The sequence below is a fragment of the Octopus bimaculoides genome, chromosome 6, assembly GCF_046866305.1.
Source record: "Octopus bimaculoides isolate indiv1 chromosome 6, ASM4686630v1, whole genome shotgun sequence".
Taxonomy (NCBI): Eukaryota; Metazoa; Mollusca; class Cephalopoda; order Octopoda; family Octopodidae; genus Octopus; species Octopus bimaculoides.
In genome coordinates, this window is record NC_142933.1 from 71,770,550 (window position 1) to 71,784,957 (window position 14,408).

At 35.1% G+C, this 14,408-nt stretch overlaps 1 protein-coding gene across 7 annotated transcripts in view; it reads left to right on the forward strand.

The window, feature by feature from the left end:
• The window catches only part of LOC106882148 (uncharacterized), a 74,919-nt gene that overhangs the window by 5,132 nt on the left and 55,379 nt on the right, over positions 1–14,408 (forward strand). For all 7 annotated transcript variants that reach the window (XR_016242305.1, XR_016242304.1, XM_089354035.1 and 4 more), the window contains exons 2-3: positions 10,418–10,517; positions 13,169–13,312. Coding sequence is in view for 5 of the 7 variants with exons in the window: in XM_089354033.1 (XP_089210159.1) it covers positions 10,418–10,517; positions 13,169–13,312 (244 nt within the window). In the remaining 2 variants the exon portion in view is untranslated. The remainder of the gene's footprint in view (positions 1–10,417; positions 10,518–13,168; positions 13,313–14,408) is intronic.

The following is a 14,408-nucleotide window of genomic DNA, read 5'->3' on the forward strand; positions in this document are numbered from 1 at the left end:
AAACATCACAGAGAGAACTTACTGGTCAAAACTAAATGCCACAATTATTTTCATGATGGTCATCACTGGATTGTATTTGATTATAGGTTTTTTTTTTTTCAGTCAGGTTTCTCTTAGAAAAGACAATAACCTAGAAGAGAGTATTTAGTCTTATGTAAAACATAGTGTGAATCCACAGACAGATAGTGAAATGTCTTGTTGATGAGCACAGTGCATTACCTGTCAAATGATGAAACAATTGGTGTCAGAGTCCGGACTTGATTGGGTTGTCCACTATGATTGTTGAGAGCTTTAGAATTATAGAGAGTTGAGTTGAGGAGAAACAAGAAATCGTGTTGTTCATGCTTTTCCAGACATAATCTTGTATAGAGTGTATTATAGTACAAGTGCCAAATGTAGTCATGATTCACCAGAAGAACCTCTATATGGTCACCTAATCTGTTAGAAATAACAGCCAAATTTCTTTAACCCTTTTGGTATCAACCTGCCTCAAACTTCTCTTGTTTTTATGATAAAAATTTACTGTTTCAAAGTGATTTAAATTAAAACTTTCCTTCAAAATTCCTTTTTAATTTATGTTCCAAACTCCAGCTTAATAATGACAAAATTGTTTTAAAAAATTCTTCCTTCTTTTCAAATTTAATTGGAACAAAAGTTGCATATTTCTTTAGAAATCTGGTAATGAATGGGTTAAATCACACTCTTAGATAAATGGATTTTGTTGTTGTTGGCACTCCGTTGCTTACGACGTCGAGAGTTCCAGTTGATCCGATCAACGCAACAGCCTGCTCGTGAAATTAACGTGCAAGTGGCTGAGCACTCCACAGACATGTACCCTTAACGTAGTTCTCGGAGATATTCAGCGTGACACAGTGTGACAAGGCTGGCCCTTTGAAATAAAGGTACAACAGAAACAGGAAGTAAGAGTGAGAGAAAGTTGTGGTAAAAGAGTACAGCAGGGTCCGCCACCATCCCCTGCCGGAGCCTCGTGGAGCTTTTAGGTGTTTTCGCTTGATAAACACTCACAACGCCCGGTCTGGGAATCAAAACTGTGATCCTATGACCGCGAGTTCGCTGCCCTAACCACTGGACCATTGCGCCTCCACTCACTCAGGACTAATCTTGTACTAAATGACAACAACTGAATGGTTTTCTTTTGGCTAAAGATTCAGATGTTATTGTGTGCAGTAGTAGTAGTATGATATTTAAATATGTGAGCAATACTCCAAGCTGGATCACACTTGAACATTATAAAGAGTTAAAGCAAAAAATCAGGATTTGGATAATTTTTTTGGTTTTGAATTGGAATTTTAGTCATTGCAGTGTAATTTTAAATTCCCATATTATAGGTGCATGTTCACCACGATAGATCATCAGGAATTATAAAGCCCAGAACTTGTGAATTTGAAAGTTTTAGACATGTTCATGCAGAGAAAGAGATAATGTGAAGTTGCTTCTGTAATATGTATACTGTTTGTGTTTGTGTAGCTGTCAAAATAAACTTGGTTGGTATGCCTATATTGGAGAATGTTTTTAAGATCTTCAGAAAGCGGTGCACTCTAACAGGAATGTTTAGATTGCTTGTAGATGACACTTGTGTTTAGAAGTTAAGAAGTTAGGGTGCTATATGTTGACATAGAATTTCATGATGTTATAGGTGACAGTGAGAAGTTGTCAATGTTACAGAAGGAAGATATACTAATAAAATTACTGTGGGAAATATACTAAGTCTTGAAGTTGTGGATCCTCCATAGGTTTCAATTAAGTTGTTTGATCACTTTTTGCAAAGTGTTTGATGATATTGTAAAAATTAATTTTACATAAAACTTCTGCTTCTATACTTATTAGAGACAAAGCATTACGAATATCCTTTTAGCAAGTTTAAAGTGATTTCTTTCGTGCCGTAAACCATTTTCATTTCTGTGGTGCCTCTGTCCCTAGATGCCCTAAGCATGTCCTTATTTTGCTTAATGGATTAATCCAGCACTGACTGGCCATATAATTAACTTCCTATAAATACATTACTGTTTTAATGTTTTACATCCATTTACACATTAGATTATGATGTAATGCTACTGGGTCTTTGAATTAAAAGTATAATCCATGTGACAGGCTCCAATACAGTTTCTATCTAACCAGTTTTACTCACAAGACATTGGTTAGTTTGAGTCTATGGTAAAAGACAAAAGACGTTTGTCCAAAATCTTTTCTAAAACAGATACTTGCTTATTTCATTTTTTATTTTTTATAAAAACTGAACATTAAGTAATTAATATTCTAAAATGAATAATCTGAAAATGAATTACCAGATCTGCTTTCCAAGTTTAGGACTCAAAGCAACAATGATAAAGGTGAAATAACGCAATGTATAATGGTCACTGTTTTAACATACTTTTCTATGCTTGCATAGGTTGGGTGGAATTGTTTTTTAGGTGGATTTTCTACAGCTGGATGCTCTTCCCGTCACTAACTTTCACCTATTTCCAAATAAGGTAATATTTCCCTATAACCAGAAATGTTTTCATGGAAGATTAGGAATGAAGGTGACAATTGTTTACAACCATCACATAATTTCAAAGCAAGGAGACTGTAACACACACACACACACACCTGACGGGCGTCTTCAGTTTGCATCTGCCATGTCCACTCACAAGACTTAGGTTGGGATGGTTTTATAGTAGAAGACACTTGCCCAGGTTGCCTTGCTGTGGTATTGAACCCAAAACCATGGTGGTTGGGAAGCAGACTTGCTTGCACCTATTTAAGAGATATATGCTGGATATGATGTACAGTCCTCAATGATTACTTACATCTAAAAAATTCTCCTAAGAGAAGCCAAAAAGGAAATACCCCATTTAATTTTACAACAATTGAAATATAAGAGAAAATAATATTTTGTTTATGAAAAATATGCCATTCTTAAACAAATGGTATCTTACATTGTTAATCCTTGACTCAACATGTGTGTGTGTGTGTGTAAAACGCTCATGATGAACCTCATGATTCATTCAATGTATTTACAACTATTCTTATAGAAAGTTAATGAGTGTACTCATACTTACTTTTATTAGACTATTAATAGAAATACAAATAGTAATAATATTTCTAATAATGAATGCAAAAAAACAAAAAGAAAAAATCCATCAAGCTTGTTCTTTTAATTGCTTTTTTTTGAAATCCTAAACAATGGAAGTTAGCTTTATCTTTTATTGAGGATTACGATAAAACAAACTTTAAGCAGTATACATTGTAATTAACTGGCAATTTTTGTTCTGCATTTGTAAAGAACTCTAGCCCTTTTGATACCACTCATCCCAAGACTGCCCCAATTCTGAGGAATAGTCTTCCTGTTTTAAAATGATCTGAACTAAAACTTCCATCGAAATTTCATGTTCATTTATGTACCAAACATCAGCTTAATGATAACGATGTTGTTTTGCTAAATTCCTCGTAATTTTGATAATTAATTGAAACAACGGCAGTGTACTTCAACCAAAATATGGTAACAAAAGGGTTGAGAGACAGGTATATTTCACTGCTCTGGTATTATTTGTTATTTGTTGTTTGTATATATTGAGTGGCAATTCTTGTTTATTGTTTGAAATCTTGGAGTATACTTCCATTTTCCTTTTATCCAAATGAAATTATGTGTTTGTGAGTGTATGTCTGCATGCATACATGTGTGTGTATGTGTGAAGGCAGGTGTATGTATTTATTCATGGACAATAGCTTTATTGAGCATTTGATCTGAAAGAGTTTAAGGGGTTAGTTAATGGTTCACTATACATAATTTGATGCCAAAAATCAAGCAATGTTCTGTACCGTATCAACTGATTTTGTTAGAAATATACATATTGACTGTGTGGTTGAAAAACTTACTTCCCAACCATGTGGTTATGAGTTCAGTCCAACTGTGTGAAACCTTGGACAAGTGTCTTCTACTATAGCCTCATAGTGTGACCAAAGTCTTGTGAAGAGTAAATTTGATAGACAGAAACTAAAAGAAGCCCATCGGGTTTGTGTGTATGTGAGTATGTATGCTTGTGTGTATGTGTTTGAAGAACATTGAACGTTTCTAGCAGCACAAACTTTGCACAATGAGGATTTGATGGAATGATTACATTACCAATGAAAAGGTTCTGCTGGAGGCCAGACTGCTTAGCATTGAAGCTACCATAGCATGACACCACCTTCGCTGGTTGGAACACATCATATACATACCTTAAATACACCTCCCTCCATCAGTTCCTCTGTGTGGAGTTGGTCTCGGACACCAGACCACATGTCACCCCCAAATTTCATTTCTGAGACCAGTTCAAGACCACTGTCCTCTGCTGCTCCATTGACCCAAATACCTGGGAGACAATTGCCAAGGACCACCCAAAGTGGCACCATGTCATCGTCAAGGGAATAGGCCAGATGGAAAATAACAGATGTCACAAGGCAGAGATCAGACGTCAAAGACACAAAGAGCAACTTGCCCACTTGGCTCTTCTATACCACCCTTGGCCTAAATAACAACCTCAGGCACTAGCAACCTTCACACCCATCAGGATGAAGAAACTCAATCACTCTCTACAGATTAACTACTCGGATACAAGTTAATGCCGATGACGACAATGTGTTTGCATATAACCTTGTCTTATGTGATGACTCTAAACAATCAACATCATCATGAACATGCATGTGATGTTCCTGTCCAGTCTTTCATAGAAAAACATGTCTGGTACAAGGAAATAGCACCTTGCTTGGAAACGGGAGGAACGGTTGCAAGAAGGGCATCCAGTCTTAGAAAATCTGCCTTAACAAATTCTATCCGACACACACAAGTTAAACGATGATGATGATGATAATATGGTGGTGGTGATGATGATGATGATACATCTTTATTCCCATCACTATGGTAGAAAGGACTTCCTTTGATCATAAATGACCTTGGGATTGCACCTAAAAATTTATCCTCCAAGGCACAAGTCTGGGCAAGGTTGTTTATGGAAGACCAGTCACCTATGCATACCAACATCCCCTCTCCCTGCTACCAATGTTGTCCAAGGGAAAGGCGAAAGCCGATACAGCTTGGCACCAGTGATGGCGCAACTCATTTCTACAGATCAGTGAACTGGAGCAACATGAAATAAAGTGTCAGCTCAAGAGCACAACAAACAACCCAATCCAGGAATCAAACTCACTACCTCATGTTTGTGAGCCCGACGCTCTAACCACTGAGCCATACACCTTCACTGTAGTAATCATTGTTATAATTACCCAAATTCTCATCAACATTATTATATTTTATCTAAGTGTTCTTATTATATTTTTAAATGTTAAGAGGTCAACTTTATTTACTAACTTTATCTTGTTTCTCTCTGCTTCAACTCTTATCTATTCCTTTGAATAATTCTTACTATTGTTGTTGTATTTGTATCACCACCACCACAACACAATGAACATTACTTTCCATACTACTATATTATACCTGTCTAATTTTAAAATTTCAAGATTCACTGCTTTAAATGTATTGTTATATTTTAATGTTTCAAGACACTGCACTCCACCATATATACACATATATATAACAGAAATGAGCTGAAGTTCACTATAGCTGTTTTAGTTGTGGGTTTTTTTTTTTTTTTTTTCAAATCAATTACATCCTGTTAAAAAAATCTTTTTTCTGTTTTTTCAAGCGAATTAAAATTAAAATCCAAGATTTAACATTTAGGAGTTTTCACATCAAAGCATAGTATGTGTTTTGACTCTCTCACCACAGTGCTGGTTGGGAGAGTATAAGATGATGATGATACCATTTTGAGCGTGGCCGTTGCCAGTACCGCCTGACTGGCCTTCGTAGGATTCTCGAGCAAGATCGTTGCCAGTGCCCCTGGACTGGCTCTTGTGCGGGTGGCACATAAAATACACCATTTTGAGCATGGCCGTTGCCAGTATCGCCTGACTGACCTTCGTGCGGGTGACACGTAAAAGCACCCACTTCACTCTCTGAGTGGTTGGTGTTAGGAAGGGCATCCAGCTGTAGAAACTCTGTCAAATCAGATTGGAGCCTGGTGTTGCCATCCGGTTTCACCAGTCCTCAGTCAAATCGTCCAACCCTTGCTAACATGGAAAGCGGACGTTAAACGATGATGATGATGATATGTGTTGAAAATTAAAAGGAATGATATATATATATATATATATATATATATATATATATATATGTATTGGAAGTTAATTATATTACCAATGGTCTTGCATCCATAAAGCGCTTAGCCTTATAGGCGGCTCCTTGGACCCTAACGGCTGCAGGCATATTACCACTTTTTAAAATAGAGATAGAGGTTATAATTCCATGGCCATTAGGATCTGGTGAGCCATCTGTAAGGTTAAGTGCTTTGTGGATGCAAAACCATTGGTCACCCTATGACTGGCCACTGAGCCAGATTAAGACCCATAGAGGCCCTAAGCACTTAAAAGGTTTTGATGCCCTCAAGTATATGTAAATGGTTCAAAATGTAAACGAAAATAGTTCAAAATGTAAATGATAATAAGCCATAAAATAAATTTTTATCTTTGAAAATGAAAATTCACAGTAGGATGGAAAATAATGTTTATTTTTGTATGCTTCCATTTAATTTATATTTGAAAAGTTCCTTCCTTCGTTTTTTTTTTTTAATCTAATTGCAAAGTGTTTGATGATATTGTTAAAATTAATTTTACATAAAACTTCTGCTTCTATACTTATTAGAGATAAGGCATTACAAATATCATTTTAGTAAGTTTAAAGTGATTTCTTTTGTGCCATAAACCATTTTCATTTCTGTGGTGCCCCTGTCCCTAGATGCCCTAAGCATGTCCTTATTTTGCTTAATGGGTTAATGCAGCACTGATTAACCATATAATTAACTTCCTATAAATACATTACTGTTTTAATGTTTAGAGTATGCTTCTTTTTTGGATATACGATCTACTGATGATATATATATATATGTAAGTGCAGGAGTGGCTGTGTGGTATGTAACTTGCTTACCAACCACGTAGTTCTGGGTTCAGTCCCACTGCATAGCACCTTGGGCAAGTGTTTCCTATTATAGCCTTGGGCTGACCAAAGCCTTGAGTGGATTTGGTAAATGGAAACTGAAAGAAGCCTGTCATATATATATATATATATATATATATATGTATATATACATATCTATGTATATGTTTGTATGTCTGTGTTTATCCCACTACCATCACTTAACAACCGATGTTGGTATCTTTACGTGCCTGTAACTTAGCGGTTCGGCAAAAGAGACCAATAGATTGAGTACTAGGCTTACAAAGAGTAAGTCTTGGGGTAAATTTATTCGACTAAAGGTAGTGCTCCAGCATGGCTGCAGTCAAATGACTGAAACAAATAAAAGAATATATATAGACTCCATGGTGCCTTATTGGAATGTAATACATTATTCTTATATTTAGAAAATTGTTAGTCAGTAACATATTTGGTTATCTTCATAAAAACTTGTCTATTTGACGTTGTGTCATTTGCTGACAACTGTGCCCACAACTGATCTAATTCTTTATCTCTTTTAGTACTTTTACGTCTGTAAAATTATTGGTTCTGCTGTAACCACACTGATAACTATTAACTACATCCGTCAATCTATAATTGGGTTTTTCTCCCTGTGCTTTGTACTTACATTTATGTATTTGATTTGTAAGATTCCTGATATGAAATCACATGTTGAAACAGATATTGCTATACTTGGAGATGGTCATGTTTTTTACCAATCAACAACATGCACTCTATACATGGTTTTCACTTCAGCTTTATTATTCTTATTTTACTGTCCTTCGTCTGAAACCTTTCATCACACATTCAGTGTCCTCCTCAGTGACACTCTATCTCAAGTGTCTCTTCTTGTCCTGTTAAATCCATTCTGTCTTTCTATGGTGTGTATCCTTATCTGCGTTTGTGTGTGTGTGTGAAGTATTGATTTTGAAATAGGTTCGGGCATAGTATTATGTTGTGAACAAGTTCACTTTGCTATCACATATTTTTGTGTCCAGTCTAATTGCTGTACATTGGGTAAAATGTCTTCTAATGCCCCTGGTGAAACTTCTGTAGAGTTAAGAAGCTTGCTTCCTTACCATATCATTCAGTTTCAGTCCCATTGTGCAGCACTTTAGACTAGTGTTTTTTTGAGGCAGGTTGATATCAAAAGGGTTAAAGAAATTTGGCTGTTATTTCTAACAGATTAGGTGACCATATAGATCCAACCAATGCCTTGTGAGTGGATTTAGTAGACAGACACTAAATAGATAATCATTGTGTGTGTATTTGTGCATGTGTGTGTGTGTGTGTGTGTGTGTGTGTGAGTTTGCGCATGTATATGTGTGTTTGTTTGCATCTGCAAAGTGCAGCTGGCATCAAACCATCTGGACACTGTGCATTGATGCTGTGTGGAATAAGCAAAACTGTTACTCAAAAAGCAAATGAAGATTCGCATCAGTAAAACAATGGCTGAAAAACAATGCTTTAAACAACATTCTCTTCTAACTCTTGCAAGCATGGGAAAAATGGACATGAAGCAAATAAACAAATTTAATAAGTGGCAGAATTGTAATAAGCTCCTTCATACATTTTGGGGCCTCAAAGATTGATTGGGGGGAAAGAAGGAAATTATCCTCTGATGGAGCAACTAGCCCACATGTTTACTACAGAAGCTACTCTGCAAAACACACCCAAGGGCTATGTGGTGATGGTCAAGGTTCTACACTGTGGGATTGAACCCAGAACCAATGTGGTTGAGATGTGAAATTCTGAACCATACAGCCATGCCATTACTAAGTAATGTAAAACAAAAACAAATAAAAGGCACTACTCTATGTGGTTCAGCTCTTTGTTACACAACACAAGGCATCAGGGCCAACCATTGACTTGTTAGTGAATTTGATTGATGGAAACTGCATGGAGGCCCAGTATGTATGTATGTATGCATGCATGCATACATAGTGTGTGTGAGTCTCACTGCCTTACAACCAGTGTTGATTTGATTACATTCCCAAAACATAGCAGTTTAACATAAAAGAGATGAATAGAATAATAGATATAAAATAAGTTCTGGATGTAGTTTGATTGACTAATTCTTTCAAGGCAGTGTCCACAGCATGGCCACAGATCAATGACTGAAATAAATAAATAAATATGTATGGTGTGTGTATAGATTATTTCTATCTTTAAAATATATATTATATTTTAGTGTATTTATGTATCATAAGTGATTCTCTATAAACAAATTTGTGACAAAAAGAAGTCATAGACTGATCTTAACCCTTTTGATAACAGCCAGCCTTAGTTCTATAATACAAACCTTGGTTATGTGATACAAATGTCTTATTTTAAAGTAATCTTGATTATTATAATTTCATGTTAATTTATGCTCCAAATTCCCGGATGAACTCCACCCTCCAAAAAGGCAGCGAGCTGGCAGAATCATTAGCACACTGGGCAAAATGCTTATTGCCTTTTCATTTGTCTTTAAGGTCTGAGTTCAAATACTGATGAGGTCAACTTTGCCTTTCATCCTTTTGGGGTCAATAAAATAAGTACTAGTTGAACACTGGGGTCGATGTAATTGATGTAAACCCTCCCTGAACTTGCTGGCCATGTGCCAAAATTTCAAATAACCCCCTAATTTTGGGGGCTTAAAATTTAGAAAGTATGTTTTGTAAGGGATTATAATGCTATCCATGTTATAAGAAACTCCCATAGTTTTTTGACCTAGTTTTTGACGAAAAAGGGTTCCTTATACACATTAAAATATGGTAATTTATGCTCCAAACACTAGCTTAACAATGACAAAGTTATTTCACTAAATTCTTCATTATTTTCAAACTTAGCTGAAACTGAGGTAGCATATTTTGACAGAAATATGGTAACAAAAGGATTGAACAACATACAGATTCATCTGTGTGGTAAGTGGCTGGCTTACCAATCACATGGTTCCAAGTTTAGTCCCACTGCATGGCACCTTGAGCAAGTGTCTTCTACTATAGCCATGGGCCAACCAAAGTATTGAGTGGATTTGGTAGACGGAAACTGAAAGAAGCCCATTGTATGTATATATATGTATGTGTGTGTGTGTGTGTGTATCTGTGTTTGTCCCCCCCCCCAACATCCTGACAACTGATGCTGGTGTGATTACATCCCCGTAGCTTAGCAGTTTGGTAAAAGAGACTGATAGAATAAGTACTAAGCTTACAAAGAATAAGTCTAGGGGTCAATTTACTCGACTAAAGGTGGTGCTCCAGCATGGCCGCAGTCAAATGGCTGAAACAAGTAAAAGAATAAAAGAATGTAAGATAGTTGAAATTATGAAGGATTTGCATTTTTTTGTTTGACATTATTCAAGATTCTTAAATATTTGTTCTATTTCAGGACTCTAACAGACACGCGTGTCATTCTCTATGACATGACTGTTCTAAAAGATGAAGGAGATGATCCAAAGAATGCTATATTATATTACTATCCAGAAACGGTTTGTTGTGTTTTTTTTTTTTTTTTTGCTGTATAAATGTGAGCTCCAAATTATAGATTATTAAAATTTAGGTTTGATTATAATTCCTTAAATTATTAAGTTTGCTTATATATTTAGGTTTGAATATAGTTTGCTTATATAATTAGGTTTGAATATAATTCCTTAAATTATTAAGTTTGCTTATTAAAACTTTATTCAGCTTGGGGGATCATGGGTGGACAGAATTGATAGAATCAGACAAAATGTTTTACAGTATTTGGTTCGATGTTTTTGATTCTGAGGTTCAAATCCTGCTAAGGCTCACTTTACCTTTCATCCTTCCAAGAGTGATGAAATAAAGAAGTAATGAAGCCCTGGGGTTGATTTAATTGGCTTACTCCATCCTATCAGATTTTTGGTCTTGTGCCTCTGTTAGAAGTAATTGTGGAGGCGCAATGGCCCAGTGGTTAGGGCAGCGGACTCGTGGTCATAGGATCACGGTCTCGATTCCCAGACCGGGCGTTGTGAGTGTTTATTGAGCGAAAACACCTAAAGCTCCACGAGGCTCCGGCAGGGGATGGTGGCGAACCCTGCTGTACTCTTTCACCACAACTTTCTCTCACTCTTTCTTCCTGTTTCTGTTGTGCCTGTAATTCAAAGGGTCAGCCTTGTCACACTGTGTCACGCTGAATATCACCGAGAACTATGTTAAGGGTACACATGTCTGTGGAGTGCTCAGCCACTTGCAAGTTAATTTCACGAGCAGGCTGTTCTGTTGATCGGATCAACTGGAACCCTCGACGTCGTAATCGACGGAGTGCCAATAACAAGAAGTAATTATTATTTGATATGACATTAGCAGAATGCTGAAAGCCCAAAACTTAGATTAACTTTTTTGAAATATTTCAATTGAAATGTCTTCAATTCAGAAATAAATTTATAATACTGTTTTAAAAATAATAGTTGTTGTAATTTGGTTTCAAATTTTGGTACAAGACCAGTAATTTCGGTGAAGTGGGTAAGTTGATTACATTGACCCTAGAGCTTATTTTATTGACCCCAAAAGGATGAAAGGCAAAGTCGACCCCAGCAGAATTTGAACTCGGAATGTAAAGCCATAAGAACTGCTACTAAGCATGTTGCCTGGTATGGTAATGACTCTGCCAGCTTGTTGACTTAATTGTTTTTGTAATCTTGTACTGATTTTAACTGCTTTGAAAATTGGTAGTGAATCATGAAGTTTCCGTTCCATTTCTGGGACTATATTGTATTCCTGATAGACATTCATTTCATAGTTATCCATTCTATCTAACTGTCAAAAGTTTAGGATTAAACGAAGTAGGAGCACTAAACTTATAAGTTAATCTTTAATTTACAGTGCTAACTTTTAAATCTCAGCATAAAACAAATATCAGTATATTAGCATTCTTATTCAGTAAAGGAAATGTTTTAGGTAAATGTTTCTCAGTTATTAAATGCTGCGAAATTTAGTGAATGATTGTTAAAATTTAATTCAGTTAATAGTTAGCTTAGTTTTGGTCTGTAATGATCTCTCGGTTTCATAAAAACAAAGCTTAACCCAATTTCTTATTAAAGCACTGAGCTGGCAGAATTGTTACTGCACCAGGCAAAATGCTTACTGGCATTTCTTATGACTTTATTTTCCGAGTTCAAATGCCAAAATTTGAAATCATTTATAATACTTACAACGGATTCTTATTTTCTTAGCACCGGTTTAAAAAAGTAAAATTTTTTTTCTCTAAATAAGAGAATTGATATTATAATTAATAGTTATTAGTAGACATAAAATAGGTACATTTATCATATTTGCTTCTGCTTAAGTTGTACTGTTTTATACTTGATTTTTAACTGTAAAAAAACTGTGGAAGGAGCGACTTATACACAGATCAAATCTGATATCTGGTTTGAATATGAAGGGGAAAATTTTCTACCAAGATTTAATGCTAAATTAAGAGTGCAACCTATACACAAGTAAATGCAGTAAATACTGACACTTGAAAACGATGTAATTGTGAAAGATGAAAGTTCTTACTGATTCTGTTTAATTAATTGTAAACAAGATCTATGTAGTTATTTTATTGATCTGTCTTAGCTCTCTGTTAAATATGTTTTTTAGCATCAATAGAATGTGAAGAAAATTATAGACTAGGAAAGATATTTATATTGCTTCTTATAGACACAAAATAGGTATATATTTTCAAGTGACTCTGTGATATCAGAACATAAATGTATTTCAATTACATTTTTATGCTGACTGTATTGAATATATTTGCTTTTCGTGCTGGTTGCATCTCCAAGTGATTAATCTTGGTGACATAGATATATTAATTTTTTTTAATTGTTCATTTTCCATGCCTACATGGGTAGTATTGTACATTTATGTAGCGACTCTTTAATTACTGGTTCAAAAACAAAATTTAAATTCTGTTCTTCTCATGGGTGGTTTTAAAAAAACTTAAAAGATTTCCGGATTCATCTCCCTTGTTTGTCAGACTGTGTAAAATGACATAAGCTAATGTCTTGTTCACAATGCATAAGTAATTTCTAATTGTATTTTTGATGTTCGCTACATTCAGTAATTTCTTTGTTAAATATTTTAAATATAGATGGACATAGTAATGGGAGATAATTCCATTTGATCTGATTTGTAGATAGATGAAACTGAACTTTGTAACATATTTGGTCAATTGATGGGAATGATTGATATCCACGAAAATTACTTGAACTCGCCTCCACGTTCAATTTACCTTTATCGAGGAATGTATGTGTTCAAGCATTTCAAAGAATATCGGTTGGTATGTTGTTTTCTATTCTATCTATGTATGTCATCTAAATGGCAGTTGTAAAATCATAGTCGTGGCAATGTAAAAAGCACCCATTACACTCACAGAGTGGTTGATGTTCGGAAGGGCATCCAGCCATGGAAACCTTGCCAAATCAGACTGGAATCTGGTGCAGCTCTCCAGCTTACCAGTTCCTGTCAAACCGTCTAATCCAGGGGGGGGTTTCAAACTTTTTGACTTGCGGACCCCTTTATATTTCAGGCTTTACTTTAGGGACCCCCTTATAAACACTTATGAAATTTATACATAAATATTTGCTTAAAATAACATATATTTTTACATTTATTTATTTAACAGTATTTAACAAATAGGTTTATTGTCAATTAAAAGATTTCGATTAAAAAACATATATAAAATCAAATTGCCCATAAAAAGTATTTGCTGTCCACGGACCCCCTGTCTTGTCCTTCGGACCACAGTTTGAAAACCCCTGGTCTAATCCATGCCAGTATGGAAACTAGATGTTAAATGATGATGATGATGATTAAAAATGTTAGTGGAATTAATGTTTTGTATATCTCATTGGTTAGTTAAGGTGTTTGACTTCTAATACAAGAATTGGAGTTTCAAACCTTACCTATTTCTTGGTGCATTGGTTCTTGATAATTTTTTGCCTATGAACACCTTTGATTCCTATTTTACTCTACTGGACTCCCATAGACATTTTCTGTTCAAAAAGCATCCCATTATATTTTTATAATTAAATATTTTTGGAATTGTATAAAAAAAATTGTTGAAAGATTTTGTGAAGTATAACCAATTTATTGCACATAAATTTTAACAGCAAAACCTTATGTGCTCCTCTAAGGGTCATGTGGACCCTGGTGGAAAATTTCTATAGCTATGCTTTATAGTCTTGGAGAAATATTTCCCTTGGAAATTAAAGCCTGTATTCAATGTTAGAAGGCAAAAAAGTAATATATGTAATGTAACAGTTTTCTGCTAAAAAAAAAACAAAAAGACCCACAGAAAATGCTGAATTTACACATAAATCTGTGTTTTAATCAAATCTGAATGTTTTAAAAATGATATTTTGTATCATAAAATC